The sequence below is a fragment of the Indicator indicator genome, chromosome 6, assembly GCF_027791375.1.
Source record: "Indicator indicator isolate 239-I01 chromosome 6, UM_Iind_1.1, whole genome shotgun sequence".
NCBI classification, from domain to species: Eukaryota; Metazoa; Chordata; class Aves; order Piciformes; family Indicatoridae; genus Indicator; species Indicator indicator.
The window spans coordinates 9,333,590-9,350,011 of NC_072015.1; the positions used below are offsets into that span (position 1 = coordinate 9,333,590).

At 43.0% G+C, this 16,422-nt stretch overlaps 1 protein-coding gene across 1 annotated transcript in view; it reads right to left on the minus strand.

The window, feature by feature from the left end:
• Positions 1 to 16,422, minus strand: part of STMND1 (stathmin domain containing 1) — a 116,481-nt gene that overhangs the window by 24,861 nt on the left and 75,198 nt on the right. Inside the window, 1 exon segment of the mRNA XM_054381960.1 lies at positions 6,833 to 7,113. Coding sequence (XP_054237935.1) covers positions 6,833 to 7,113 — 281 coding nt within the window.

Sequence of the window (16,422 nt, forward strand, 5' to 3'; positions counted from 1 at the left end):
AGGGGCCTCTATAGGTCATCTAGTCCAACACCCTTGCAGTAAGCAGGGTCATCCCCAACTAGAAGAGGTTACTCAGAGACCCATCAAGCCTGACCTGGAATGTCTCCACAGATGGGGACTGCACCACCTCCATGGGCAACCTGTTCAAGTGTTCCACCACCCTCATAGAAAACAACTTCTTCCTAATGTCCAATCTAAATTTACCCTTCTTTAGTTTGAAACCATTGCCTCTTGTCCTAGTGCTACATGGCTTTGTAAATAGTCCCTCCCCAGCTTTCTTGTAGGCCCCCTTCAGTTACTGGAAGCTGTAATAAGGTCTCCCAGGAGCATTTTCCTCTCCAGGCTGAGCAACTCCAAGTCTCTCAGCCTGTCTTTGTAGGAGATGTGCTATGACCCTCCTGGGGACCCATTCCTTCAGGTCTGTGCTGGTTTTAAGGCTATGCCTTTAATTTCTTTTCACAGAATTTGAGCAGAAAGGTAAAAGAATGTAAATAAATCACAACTGGGTGTAAGAGAGCAAAATAATGATTATTCTAAACACTTCCATTGGAGAGAGAGAAATGTTTAAGAGTCAGTACTCAAAACAAAGTACAGGCAGTCTCTCTGTTAGTCTGTCTGGTATTTCTCTGCTGGGCACTCTGCGTTTCTCTTCTGTGCTTTGTTTTTCAAAGATAACATACTGGCATACTGACCTTGAAAAGCTAAGTTTAACAATCTCTCTGCTTCTTGGCTTTCTTCCTTCTGCCAGGGGGGTCTGGGGAAGGCAGGGAAGGAAGAGGCAGGGCCCTCTGGGGCTAGGGGGCTTTGTTGCATTTTTCTGTTAATTGTACATATTTATAAATGTTGTGAATAGAATCATAGAATCATAGAATCAAGAAGGCTGGAAGAGACCTCAAAGATCATCGAGTCCAACCTGTCACCCTAAACCTCATGACTATCTAAACCATGGCACCAAGTGCCACGTCCAATCCCCTCTTGAACACCTCCAGGGATGGTGACTCCACCACCTCCCTGGGCAGCCCATTCCAATGGCCAACCACTCTCTCTGTGAAGAACTTTCTCCTCACCTCCAGCCTAAACCTCCCCTGGCACAGCTTGAGACTGTGTCCTCTTGTTCTGGTGCTGGTTGCCTGGGAGAAGAGACCAAACCCCTCCTGGCTACAACCTCCCTTCAGGTAGTTGTAGACAGCAATGAGGTCACCCCTGAGCCTCCTCTTCTCCAGGCTAAACAGTCCCAGCTCCCTCAGCCTCTCCTCATAGGGCTTGTGCTCAAGGCCTCTCACCAGCCTCGTTGCCCTTCTCTGGACATGCTCCAGCAATTCAACATCTTTCCTAAACTGAGGGGCCCAGAACTGGACACAGTACTCAAGGTGTGGCCTAACCAGTGCTGTGTACAGGGGTACAATGACCTCCCTGCTCCTGCTGGCCACACTATGCCTGATGCAGGCCAGGATGCCATTGGCTCTCTTGGCCACCTGGGCACACTGCTGGCTCATGTTCAGCTGCTGTCAACCAGTACCCCCAGGTCCCTTTCCACCTGGCTGCTCTCCAGCCACTCTGACCCCAGCCTGTAGCTCTGCATGGGGTTGTTGTGGCCAAAGTGCAGCACCCGGCACTTGGATTTGTTGAATGCCATCCTGTTGGACTCTGCCCATCTGTCCAGCCTGTCAAGGTCCCTCTGCAGAGCCCTTCTACCTTCTAACAGATCAACACCTGCTCCCAGCTTGGTGTCATCTGCAAATTTACTGATGATGGACTCAATCCCCTCATCCAGATCATCAATAAAGATATTGAACAGGATGGGGCCCAGCACTGATCCCTGGGGGACACCACTAGTGACAGGCTGCCAGCTGGATGTGGCACCATTCACCACCACTCTCTGGGCTCGGCCCTCCAGCCAGTTCCTAACCCAGCGCAGAGTGCTGCTGTCCAAGCCACAGGCTGACAGCTTGGCCAGGAGTTTGCTGTGGGGGACAGTGTCAAAGGCCTTGCTGAAGTCCAGGTAGACTACATCAACAGCCTTTCCAGTGTATAGTGTATATTTGTATATATTTGTTGCGTTCCATTGTAGAGTGTAGTTTTGCTTGTAATATACAGCTTCATTTGCTTTTGAACTGAGCTAGTCTGGAGTGTTAATGTGGGAGGGGAATTTCAGCCCATGACAGTACAACAAAGGTCCATGTTCTTCTTGTATTGTGAGCCCCAGAGCTGGACACTGTACTCCAGGTGAGGTCTTGCCAGGTCTTGCAGAATCACCTCCCTTGTTCTGCTGGCCAAAGGTTATTTTCGATGCACCCCAAGATGCAATTGACCTTCTGGGCTGCAAGGGCACTGCTTTGGCTCATGTACAGATTTTGCTCCACTTGTATTCCCAAAATCCTTTTCTGCATGGCTGCTCTCCATCACATCCTCCCCCAGACTGTATTGATAATGGTGATAGTCCTGACCCAGGTGCAGGACCTTGCACTTGGCCTTGTTGAATCTCACGAGGTTCACCTGGGCCTAGTTCTCCAGCTTCTCCAGGTCCCTCTGGGTGACATCCCATCCCTGTGGCATATCAACAGCACCATCCAGCTTGGCATCGTCTGCAAACTTGCTGAGGGTGCACTTGATCCCACTGTCTATATTACTGATGAAGATATTAAACAACAGTATGGACCAGGCAGGGATACCACTTGTCACCCATCTCTGTCTGAATATTGAGCCATTGACTACTACCTTCTGTATATGACCATCCGGTCAATTTCTTATCTACTGAACAGTCCACCCATTAAATCCATATCTCTCCAACTTAGAAGGATTTTGTGGGAGACTGTCAAAGGGTTTGCAAAAGTCCAGATAGATAACATCCACTGCCCATTCACTGAGGTAGTCACTCCATTGTAGGAAATCACTAGGGTGGTCAGGCAGGACTTGCACTTAGTAAAGCCATGTTGGTTGTCTTGAATCACCTTCCTGTTCTGTATGTGCCTTATCAGAGTTTCTAGGAGGATCTGTTCCATGATTTTCCCAGGCACAGAGGTGAGTGCTAATGAAGTGAGGATTTCCCAGTTAAGTGCAACTTCCCTCAGAGCTACAAGCAGATGGCCACTCTGTATTTACAGTTCTCTGCAGACAAATAGTATTGAAAGCAAGTAAACCCATGGGGTCTATTGGGGTTTTTAGACCAAGTCTCCTGGAAGCATTAGAAATTTGGATTCAGCTGTAAAAGAGAAGAGGAAATCCTTCTACCAAATATATTAGCAACAAAAGGAGGACTAAGGAGACTCTATGTCCTTTGCTGGATTCAGCGGGGGAACACAGAGGTCAAGCTTGAGGGTAGGAAGGCTCTGCAAAAGGATCTGGGCAGGCTGGATCGATGGGTCAAGTTGTATGAGGCTTAACAAGGCCAAGTGCTGGGTTCTGCACTTGGGTCACAACAAACCCGTGCAACACTGCAGTCTTGGGACAGAGTGACTGTCAAGTTGCCCAGCACAGAAGGACCTGGGAATGCTGGTTGACACCTGCCTAAAAGTGAGCCAGCAGTGTGCCCTGGTGGCCAGGAAGGCCAGCAGCATCCTGGCCTGTGTCAGGAATACTGTGACAAGAGGACTGGGGGAGCGATCATGCCCCTGTATTTGGCACTGGTAAGGCTGTGCCTTGAAGATTGTGTTCAGTTTTGGGCTGCTCACTACAAGAAGGACATTGAATTGCTGCAGTGTGTCCAGAGAAGGGCAACAAAGCTGGTGAAGGGTCTATAAAACAAGTTTTATAAGGAGTGGTTGAGGGAACTGGGATTGTTTAGTCTAGAGAAGCAGAAGCTGATAGAAGACCTCATTGCTCTCTACAACTACCTGAAAGGAGGTTGTAGTGAGGTGGGGGTAGGTTTCTTGTCCCCAGTATCAAGTGACAGAATGAAACAAAATGGCCTGAAACTGTGCCAGGGAAGGTTTAGCTTGGATATTGGGCATAATTTCTTTCCTAAAAGAGAGGTCAGGCATTGGAATAGGTTGCCCAGGGAGGTGGTAGAGTCACCATCCCTAGAAGCGTTCAAGAAATGTGTGGACATGGCATTTCAAGATGTGGTTTAATGGACATGGTGGTTTTAGGTTGACAGTTGGACTCAATGATATTAGAGGTCTTTTCCAACAATTTTATGATGCTATGAAATACACAAATCCAGGCTATGTGGTACAACATCTGGATGTTTTTCCTCGTTTAGGTTCCTCATCACTTCTGAGTGTTCTTCAGAGTTAAAGACTGTAAGCAAACTCCAAAATGAAGGGCGTATCTACTTGCCCAGATCAGTTTGACTGTAAACAATCTTTGGTTAGCTCTGCAGTTAGGGAAGACCCTTTATTAAGGTAGGCATGTGAGCAGCACTCAGCAGAAAGCATTTGAAGTAAATCAGAGTTGGGAAATGATAGGGTACAGGTATTCTTAAATAAGTTAAATCAAACTGTGATTAAGTTGTATGTAGGCAGATTCTCAAGCATATTCTTTGGGAGGACCTTAAAAATGAGAGATGAGGTGGGCTTGTTGCACAGTGTTTGTTAAGTGAGCTTTGCAAAATGGAGGTTGTAGCTGCAGTGCTGAAAGCATGAAATGCAGGCTGAACTCTGCTACCACACTAGCTGTAAGGAGGGTCTCCAGTTTCCATGTGATACTCCCAGGGAGAAACAGGACACCCCCCACCCCCCCCTTATACCTCTTTAGAATGGGCTATATAGGGATTTTATAGACAGATAGTTTAGCTTGATGTGGACACGACCCTGGAAAAGGACTGTATTAACTAGAAAAAATAAACTGGCAACATGAGCTTTCTCAAAGAATTGATTTTCCTAAACTAAATATGTTTTCTTGAATCTTGGACCTATGGGAGTGAGGATGGTAAGGGGGAACTTGGCTTGGTTAGACAAAGATGCTGCCAGAGCAGGAAGTTGAAACTATTTGGTGCTTGCAGTTCCCTCTGCCAGTTGGAGTGGGCTTGTGCTTTTTATGTGTGTGTTCCTTTCCCTCCATGTATACTGGTAACAAGTAACTTTTTTTTTTTTTTTTTTTAGTTTGGAAAGCAATAGAGTGTTTTGTATTATTTTATTCTGCTGTCCTTGAATCTCTTTTACGATCACTGAACCATCTCTAGAGCAATCAGAGGACAAACATTCTGTGAGGTTTGTGCTTGTTTAAACACCTAAATTAAATTGTGAGAAAGCAATACTCTCTCATGTAATGGGATGATGATCATGTTCAGATTTCGTTGGTAGACTCATACCTCCAACCCTGCAGGAGTCATTAACAGAAAACAGCTAGCTGCAAGATCATAATCCAGCGTGCAACGTGACCTGGGAGGAAAAACACCTTCAGCATCAAAACTGACCAAACCTCCTACGCCCCCACATGCTGAGGCAGGCAGTTCAACAGAGTGGGTTTCAATGAAGAAACCATGCAGGGATAGGTCTTGTTGTGGAGAAAACACAGGCAGATGTGGGAATGTTTCCAGAGCAGAAACAATCACCTGAGGGCTTTCAAATGTGTGAAAATTTTAAACGAAAATTAATAACCAGCCCAACCTGAACTTTACTTATCAGAAGATATAAATTAAAAATGTAGTTGAAACTTCAGGTTGAAATGTTAATTCTGAATTCCAGGTTTTAACATTGTTACGTCAGTTTTCCTAGTGGTTTGATGTCAAAATCCCTTTGCAGCTGCAGGTCCCAATAGATTGCAGTAATACCTCGATTATGTAAAAGTAAAGCTTTATGGTAGCAGCATATGCTTTGAAAACCATTCTTTCCAGGGTCTGGGGATGGGGAGGAGAAACTGGACTGTTGGTTTCTAATGGGAAGGTAACTTTATAGCTGCAGCAGGCTAGAGGAGAGGGCAAAGGAGGAGAGTTGTGGTGTGTCTTACTGTTGAGGTCGCCAATAGTCTTTGACTCAGAGTTGCATCAGAAGTGCAGGGCAGCAAAGCCCTCTTGGTGCAACACCTGCAACTTTAATGAACCCCTCTTTTCCTGACCATGTGGGTTAGAGCCATCCCAGGTTTGTCTCCACATGGGACCCTGCAGCGTTTTTTCCTGACAATCCCTCTCACGCTCCTCTGCACTCACAGTCTATTTTGCTTTCCTTTCCTTCTTTCTAGCCCTTGCCTGGTCTCTCTCCTGTTCACAGCTGTCATTGAAGAGCCAGGAAACAGATTTTTCTCTTCCCCTACACCATGATTTGGAGAGGGGGTTAATGAAATCCTTTACTCTTTGACCTCTTCCTCCTTTCTCCCGTGGATGGCACTGCTGTGTGCCTGCTTCCCACCTGCATGTGTGTTCAGTTTGTATTTATGCTGAGAGTCAATTCAGCGCATTTTATTTTGACCCTCTTACTGAGTTCAGCCCTGTATTTCCTCTTCAGGTACCCTTCATTTTGACTTTTGCAATTTGAGTGATCTTTTTTCTTTATATCCAAGCCACAACACTATTCTTTTTTGTCTTCTGCAAGTGTGATTAAAACCCCAATTCTGTCCATACTGGAGAACAGTTCTTATGAAGAGCAGGTGGAATCGTTTAGCCTGGAGAAAAGGAGGCACGGGGGAGATCTTTGTACTCTCTGTAACTACCTGAAAGTAGTTATAGAGAAAGGGTGTCTGTCTCTTCTCTTGAATAACGAGTGATAGAATGAGAAGAAATGGGCTGAAGTTCCACCAGGGGAGGTTTAGGTTAGATATTAGAACAAACTTCTTCACTGAAAGGATTCTCAAACACTGGAATAGGCTCCCCAGGGAGGAGATTGAATCCCCCATCCCTGGTGGTGTTTAAAAGACACATAGATGTGGTGCCGGGGGAGACAGTTTAGCACCGGACTTGGTAGATTCACGTAACGGTTGGACTCGGTCTTAAAGATCTTTTCCAAGCGAAACGATTTTATAACTTGCCGGGGACGAAGCGGGGGGCTGGCCGGCACCTCGGCAGGCAGGACGGGCGGAGCACGCTCCCGCCGCCGGTAGCGGGTGGCGGCCGTTAGGGGGCGTACTGCCTCCGCGCGCTGTTCCCGCTCCGCGTTCCTCAGGGTGCCTCGGGGCTCCGCGCCTGAACCTCTCCTCAGGGGACGGGGCCGTGCTTCAGGCTCCCGCCACAGAAAAGACCTAGCGCAGAGCGTAATTTCCTGCGGTTACGCCCAGCTGACGGTAACGTTTGTCTTTTTGTTTGTTTGCTTGGTTTTTTTGGTTTAGTTTTTTGTCTCCTCCCCGTCCCCCCCAGTTTGAATTATTTTTGGTCGTCTTAAAACTACTTTTAAACCTGTTTTTAACGCACTTGACTTGGTGCAGTGTGACCCATGCAGGCGTGTGGGAAACTGTGTGGCCAAATGCTCACAGGGCAATGATGGGAAGGGAACAAGCTGCACCTGTTCTAGCGCCATTAGCTGAGGACCCAAAAGTAAGGGAGGGAGAACGGAGAACAGAAGCAGCCCTAGGAGGTTCGAGGAGGAAGGAAACACTTATTATTCCAGTGCAAGATTTATGGGACAATGGAAGTACTGACACAGGACTGGTTTTGGGCCTCACTCTCAGTGCAGCATTAATGCACCTATGAATAAAACAGAATTTGGGGATTTTGAGAATCGACACATAAAAGCATGCTCATCAGAATTGCCTCTATATATTTTTGTTGGTCTTGAGAGCAAACTAACTATGACATTGAGGTGATCATGCTCTAGTAGAAAGGGTTAGACTAGGTGATCTTCAGAGATCTCTTCTGTGATTGTGGAAAACCAGCTGGTGGTTGGCATAGGCAGGCTCCTCCTGAGCAGCTTTGCTGCATCACTCGTGCTACAGAGTACAGCGAAGGAAAAATGACTGTGTGGAGCAACACAGCTTTTTGTGTGGATCGGGTTTGTGTCGTACCAATGCTTGGGCACTCGGAGCGATACCTGCTAATGTGACCAGAACACTCAAGAGGCCAGCTCTCTAAAGAGGAGCAATAAGGACCTGGATGGTAATTGTCAATTTGACATCTTTCCAAGTTACAAAGCACAGCTGAAATGCAAGACCAGAGTGCCCTTCATGAAGTCATCATGTAAGTTACTAGCTTTTAGACAGGATCTGTACTTAGAAAACCATCTGTCAAAAGAGTTAAACTTACAACCCTCCAATGAGGAGGTTATCATGACCCCCTAGATATTTGAGTGTACTGTTTAAGTGTACATACAGTTTGAAAGGCTTTCCCCCTAATACTTAACTAAATCCTGTCTACCAAAAATTGCCTTCAAGGTAATACATGAACAAAGGGTCATGTAATGTCTTTTTGAGTTTAAAAAAACCAACGTTTTACATCTTGAAGACCTGATATTGTCTCTCATCACTTTTTTTCTTCTGACTAAACAAACAACTGCTTTAACCTTTCCTTCTCAGTGTCTCCCAAATCCTTTCAGTTTTACCTCCCCTTTATGCACTGCCTCTAATTTAGCCACGTTTCCTAGTTTGCTGCACCAAAGTGGATGCAAGTACCATGTAGTTGCCAGTATGACATGCAGTGATTATATCTACTCTGAATGCACAGCATGCACTTATGAAATCACTGGGATCTTTTCCACATTTATTATAGCATAGGTCTTTTTTTTTCAGGCTGGCATCCTTACAGCAACATTTTTATATTGGAGGAAAAAATAGCTGAGCTTTTTTTATCCCTAGATAAAGCCTCTTCCTCAATCACCTTATTTCAAGTAACTACCTAATAAAATTAAAATGAATTTGAGTCCCTCATGTGCCATAAATTGTTGCTTAGGGCTTGAACAGGTCTGTCTCTGTTCAATTAGTCTCAGGATTTCCTTTTTAACACACTAGAATGTTATTTTTTCTACACTGATGAAAGTCCAACAAGATTTCTCATAGCAAAGCTTACAACACAGATGTTTTATGTGCTGCTTTCTTTGAAATTCACTTCTCGTGTAAGCAACATGAGCCTCAGGTCTTGGTGGGAATACCCCAGGTTGTTCTAGTCCCCTACTGTTCAGGCCGAGCATTCAAAATGCTGCTTACAGATCCATCAATCATTACAATTGATTGTGCCTCTTATGAAATACAAATTCATATGCTGTGAGAGGAATTAAGTTCCCTCACTCTGGGTCAGCGGATGTCAAGTTGGTGTGTCTGCTTTGAAGATCTGCCTTGTCTTGCACAAGGGTGGCGGTTGTGACATAAATTGGGTTGTAATTGGACTTTTGATTGTTTTGACAAGTCAATCCTGCTCTCTTGGGACAGAACAAGAGAGAACAACCTGTCCATGTAAATCTATTACACAGCAGTGCTGAGAAGGGGAGGCTAACAGCTACAAGTGATAATCTGTCACTTCTCAGCTCCTGCTGCTCTTAGCTGCTTTGCAGTACTCAGTCTCTGGGAGAAGATGGACCTCATTTACTAGGTGCTCTCTTCAGTTCAGGCTGGGCCTCTTGATCCCTGAGGAACTCTTAAGGATGTGCAATATGGAAGGACATTGGCAATAGGTATTGCTGTAAGGTAAAGGAGATAGGAAGACAGTAAGCATCTCAACCTGCAACTCCCAAGCTGAGTTAAATGCTTCATGCGGCAATCAAAAATATGTTTTCTGATCTGCCCCCTCAGTTTATGATCAGTATTTCTTCCCCAGTTTTGTGGCTGTGAGAGTAGCATGGCAGATGCAGTGTGAAGCAGCATGCGTGTTCTCTACATGCACTTAAGAGATCACACAGGAACATGCATGTAGATCATAATTGTGCTTCAGGTATAAGTCCTCTGATGACATTTTATGCTGCATTGGCCACCTCTGCCCTCACTATTCTGGCATCCAAGGACCTGGGCTAGCTGTTGCCCAAGAGGGCACAGAGAGCATCTCTTATTGCTCGTAGAGATCTGATTTGTACTGCTAGATATCCCCATAGAGAATTTTGATACTTTCTCTAAAGCAGATTTGATATGTTTCTCTGTCTATCTGGGAATTTTGTTTAGCTCATCCTCTTGCCACATGCTAAGCCTTGTGTTGATGTTTGTAGCATTCCAGCCATTTGGATGATGGTTTCTGTTTCCTGTTGGCATATTGCTGTGTAACCACTAGACACAACATTTCATCTTTATCTGCTGCTTAAAAATCTTCTATATTTGTATAGACATTCACATCTGCCTGTTACATTTTCACAGCATAACCACTTTTACCTTGTGCTTTATTCTGGATTGTCGTAACTTAATTTAGCAAATGCAGGTGCTGCAATGGAGAAGTGGCTTGTTATTGCCCTTGGATTTTGTTCAGATACTGCTACTGGAATTCTTTGTGCTTGATCTCAAAGAAGAAGGCTCAAATTTGCCTTATAAAGGTACCGCATCAGAGCAGCAGTGTTGTGGGAACAAAATTATAAAGAAATGTGTGCTTGATAATTCCCAAACAGAATTATTTCCTCATCGTGTCTGGCTTATTTTTCACTTGATCATGTTCCTCAACTACAAGGTCCTTAGTAAGTAATCAAAAGTAATAAGAAAGATGTAAAGATGTAGATTTATATATATAATGTGTGTGTATGTATAAATCTGTTGTCATTATACAAGGAAGAGGTTTGAGGTCTCTTTTTTTTTTCCCCCCTCATTACTCATTAAGACTTCCTTCATCCTCTGCAAACTCGTGCAGGGCTGGACACACACAGACACATTGTTTTTTGGTGGGGTGGGTACTTTTCTCTCCCTGACTATGAGCTTCAGTAAGCCTGACAGCTGCTAACATGACGTGGTAGCCCTGCTACCCACAGGTTATGGACATGAAAATAGAGACTGAACATTTTGCATAGAAATAGGGAGCTGTCTCAAATATCAAAATAAGTGGCCAAGACACTTTTTTTTTTATTCAGTAGTGTTTTAATGAGTTGTTATAATCAGTGTGAACAATCTGTGAATGCTTTTGTTCTGAAAGACAATGGTTCACCCCTGAAAAGAATGAAAAGTGATGCTGGAGAGTGGGTGGGATGGAGAGTGGAGGTGTTTTCAACACTGCTTAGTTTTACTTTTGTTTTTATTTTTTTCTCAATGTAAACTCTGAAAATTCTTCCACTATTCTGGCTTAGGTCCTCACATGGACCTTGTGATTTTCACATTAAATTTAGTTGAAACTGCTTTTAGTTTTGCAGGGTCTTAATACCCAGTTCAAACGTGACTAAATTTAACACAATTCTAACAATTTCTTAATTTATAGTTTCAAACACAGTTAGCCTAAACTTGCAATTTCCAGTTAAAAAAAATTTTTTTTGATCTTTTTCTGTTTTCCACTTCTGAAATAGCAGCAGATTTACTAGTTGCTCTCTGTATACTTACGTCTCTTAAACACTGACTTGCTCTGTGACTTGCTATGCATCCAAAGACGGGTAATGAAGCTGTTGAAGGTCTAGAGAACAAGTGTTTTGAGGAGCATCTGAGGAAACTGGAGCTGTTTAGCCTGGAGAACATGATCCTCATGGGAGACCCTGTCTTTACGAGTACCTGAAAGGAGGTTGTAGTAAGGTGGAGGTCAGTCTTTTCTCCCAGGTAATACATGGCCATTGGAATGTGCTGCCCAGGGAGGTGGTGGAGTCACCATCCCTGGAGGTGTTCAAGAGGGGACTGGACATGGCACTTGGTGCCATGGTTTAGATAGTCATGAGGTTTAGGGTGACAGGTTGGACTCGATGATCTTTGAGGTCTCTTCCAGCCTTCTTGATTCTATGATTCTATTCTATGATAATAGAACAAGAGAAAATGGCCTCAAGTTGCCCTAGGGCTGGTTTAGGTTGGATATTAGGAAAGATTTATTCCCCAAAAGAGCTGTCAAGCCCTGGAACAAGCTGCCCAGGGAAGTGGTGGAGCCATCCCTGGAGTTATTTAAAAGATGGTAGATGTGGTGCTGAGGGAGAGGGTTTAGTAGTGGGCTTGGCAGGTCAGGATTAACAATTGGACTTGATGATCTTAAAGATTTCTTCCAACCAAAATTGATGTTGATCCTATGACTACCAACACAGGGCAGATAGAAATATCTCAAGCTGAATGCTATGCAGCACCATTGGTTATAAGGTCTTTTAGTGTTCTGCCTCTAAAGCTGAGCCCTAAGGGAGTGTTATCATCTGTCAAAATTGTGTTTCAGCTTTAGGCCTAGTAGACTTCAATTCTGTAGCCAATGTAGTTGAATATGCTGAAGCTCCTTCTGTAAGCAACAATGTTTTTAGTGATAATTCCACTTTGGGACACCTTGGTACTAATAGTAATAATTACTTGTCCCTCTTTACACTTTTTCCTCTTTGCTAGAATGTTTTGTAGGGAAATGTTACCATTTTGTTACAGGTTTCTAAGTATATTGATGGAAATTTTAAACAAAATAAACAGCTATTTGCCATAAAGGATGGTTTTGCTATGTCTCTTTTTCATACCATCCCAACACAAGACCACAGCCACCAGAGCAGGTAACAGCAGAGCTTTCCTACTTAGTTTTAAGTATTTGTGAAGCAAAAAAAGTATTTATGTAATTTTCTTCTGAGGGTTGTCATGGGTTAAGTCGAATATTTGCTGCTGTTATTCATACCATGCTGCCATCATGCCAACTTCAAAATTAAAGTGCTGGCTGGAGCTTGAAGTTCAGATTGCAGTATGAGAGGCTTCTTGTTCTGGTTGCTACTTTGGGGTTCTGGGGTTTTGGGTGTTGGCTCCCTTCCACTGAGACAGCAGCAGGACAGGCAGGGATGGGGGAGTAGCTCCCTGGCTTGGATTTTTAGCTCCCTTGCTTCTGCTTGTTGCTGCTTTCTGCTGTGCTTTTTCTGCAAATAGGCTAAGGTAATTGTATATTTGTTTTATTATCTCATTTATTCAGTAAACTCTTATCTTAATTCTTTATCTCAACACAGAGTTTTTTGTGTGTAACTATACCCTCACTTCTTCATTGGGGGTGGGAGGGAACAGAAGGGTTAACATGTTTACCATGCGTTAACTTTCCAGTTTTCATGTTAGCTCTGTAGGTCATAAACTTTAAAACTCAGTTTATTCAAATTCATGGAAAGTTGCGATCCATGTAGGACATGAGGTTTTGTACAGCTATTGAGCCAATCAATTCTATAAAATATGGAGTTGAAACTAATATAGTGTGAATAGAGCAACAAAATCCCTTTGAACTGTGTCAAACACCCAACTTCAATTTCTTGGTGTGCATAATTAACAGTTTTATAACACTTTCAGAATAATTAAATGAACTATGTGACGTGTTTGGTGGGGTGGTTTTGTGTGGGGTTTTTTGTGGGTAGTTGGGTTGGTTTGGGTTTTTTTTATTTGTGGGTTTTTGTGGGTTTGTTTAGTTGGGTTTTTTTCCCCCCCAGTGTGCAAAGTTGCAGCTTTCCTCTCTGATTTGTTCAAAAGACTCTGAACCACAGCCCAGAATAAAGACAGTCTCCTAGTTCAGAAAGATAGTGAAAACCAGAAAGATTATTTATATCTTCATTATTTATATAACAGAAGTACAATAAATATATAAATGCTTATTTCCCCAAAGTAAGCATTCAAAATACAGAGCTACTGAGGAAATGAGAGGCTAAAAGATGTCTGTTGAAGAGAAAATGTTTTACTGTGTATGTCTGTGTTCATTAGCAATTTTGAGATGAAGTTGCTGGTGTTGCTGTGATGGTGAATGATTATGTGTTCTAGTTGTATGTGCTCAGTTTAGGATTTTTGCACACAAATATCGAAAGTGCATGAAATGTATCTATTGTTATTTCTTTTTTAAAAGGTAGTGTCTAATTAGCATAATTACTTTGCTTCAGTTAAAACCAACAGTAAGGCTCCCAGTGTATTGCCTTCTCTTCTCTCTCTCTTTTTTTTTTTTTTTTTTAAATCCAGTACTCATTGCAGCGTTTCCTGGCATTCATCAACACTTCTAAATTACTAGGAAGAATGTGATTAATCATTCACTTCCTTTATGCTTCCTACTAGACACACACAGATCATTGCAGGCAAATTGAAGTAAGCCATTTGAAATTTTTAAAACATGCTGCAGCTAGTGGAAATTCATTTTGAGTCCAGCCCAGATGCAGTTCAAAGCAAATCGAGAAACCGAAGTTCAGATGTCATAAGCCCCAAATTCTGAGCCAAACCTCGAGAGCTGACAGTCCTTTTTGCATTGGGGTTTGTTTGGGTTTGCTGAATTATATCAGAATTCATATACATAAAAGTTATAATCAGGCCCAAAAGGAACATTAAACCAAATAGACAAGTTCAAACTATAAAGATCAGAGTTTTAATTTTTATTCTGCAAATATGGAACATTTGGAAAGCGTTGCATAAACTGAACTTCTGCCAAGTTTTCTGAAATAGTTATCATCTAATTTGTCTGCACTTGGTAAAAATGCAGATTGCTGCATTCTCAGAAGTGAGAGTTTAGCCATGAACTGCAACCTGTGGGGTCAGAAAGTATCTTCTCAAATGGTTTGTCTTTAAATCCGCTCCTGTCTCTCTCTACCCATGCTACTTCATCAAACTCACGTTGCTGCTGGAATGAAAGCACCCCCAGCAGTCAAGGAACAACAGCCAAATGTATTTGATGTGCTGCCCCACGAGGAGGGGAGGGAACAGTCTGACCAAGAACTGGGTACAAGTACGTAGCCTGATTTCTTCTGAAAGAACAAAACAATTCTTTAATCTCCTCCTAGGAAAGTAACAGCTTTCTATTCTCCTTCTTAAGCTGCCTTGTCTAGAAAACTGTTCTTTAAAAGAGCCTAGTGCAGCACTGTGCTTCATCCTCCAAGGTTCACACACCTGTATTTGCAGGAAATGGAGCATTTTTGAGTTATGGCTTAGATGAACAATAATAATAAAAGCCCCACTAACTTTAAAAAAAATATTAAACAAGTCTCCAAATCAACTCAGGTATTGTCATTTAAACATAGGTAATAATGGTAACATGGTAATCAGCTACTTCGTTTCACCCTAGATACTGGCCTATAAGAAATCCATGCTAAAACAAAGATAAACTTGCCTAAGAAAAGGCTTCCAACAAAGGGTTATGTTGTGCTTTTTTATCCACTCCCTTCCTCTGAAGGAGAGCAAATATTCTGGAAGCCTGGTTGCTGGTTTGAAACATCAATAATGTGAAGCCTCTTCAATGTTCCTGTGTTTAATGCTATTTTTGAGCCACTGCTTCTTAAATGAAGGGATATAGTTGCTGAATATTTACTGACGACCTGTATTCTGAATTGAATGTATGAACTGACCTTAACATGTATGGGCCAACTATAACAACAGATGCTTCTGTTTAAGTCCCTTCTTTTTATTGATGTTTAATTAGACAATGTCATTGGGTCTTGGAGTGGTAAAACCTGCTGTTGTAATGGAAGTAGAAGTGGGAGTGTGTCTGTCCTCACCTTGCAAATGACTGACATGGGAAGTATTTGAGCCTGCTTCAGGTTATAGTGGTTAGACTCAGCTTGTTGATGGCATTTGGCCAAAGACGGTCCCACACCTGTGCTGTGAAGGTCAGCCATGGAGGCTTTCCAGGAGAATGATAGGGTATGTATGTTCCTTGGTCAGTCCTGTTACAGCCAAAGTACATGATTTTTTTTCTTAGCCTGCAACTTGTAGAGTTAAATCTTGTTCTTTTATATACCTGACAATAATAAAGGAAGTGTTTTACATACTGCAAAAGTCCTAGAAGTATATCCAAGTGAATCTCCATATGGGGGAATTCTGAGGAATTGGATCCCGCGGGCTTTTAAAACAGGAAGGAACAAAAAAGAAGGAATGTAATTGCTGTGTTGGCCACGATTCCTGTCCATGGAGGAATGTCTGTTGCAGGATAGCTGCCTGTCAGAGTGATCTTGTAATCTCTTTGTAGTGGCAAATTCCGTATTTGGCTCATTATGATACCTCAGTCAGGGTTAATTATAGAGTTTGAGGGGGAATGAAAGGCCCTCAGAAAACCTTATTCAAAGGAAAGCAGAGTGTAATTCAGTACCTTTTCTGCTGCCTGTGACACTTAAGCTGCTGAAAGCATTGCTCCCCTATTCATACAGACCATGCAGTCTGCTGAAGGTCCTGTCCTAAGAACTGCAAACTGTTGTTGGGTGCAGCTCTGTGCTGGGTACAATTCAGGGCTATAAACACCACTGAGATGTTCCAGCCTTACTTATTTTCAGATCACTCTGATATTGATGCATTCCCTTGCATGTTCTCTGTGACCTATTTTTGAGTTTCACATCTGCTTTAGCAGCTCTTTGACAACCAGCAAACAGAGCTGTTTACTGAGTTCACAGCTGCTGCTAATATCGATGCAACCAGCCAGAAATGGCTGTTTTCTTAGTTCGCTCATTCTGTTGAATGAACCTTTCCACAGGGTTTGTTACAAGTTTGTTTAAACTGGAATGATATCAAAAGTTCCCACATCTGTAAAATTCTCATACTTCAGCCTTCCTAGAAACCCAGAAACATATG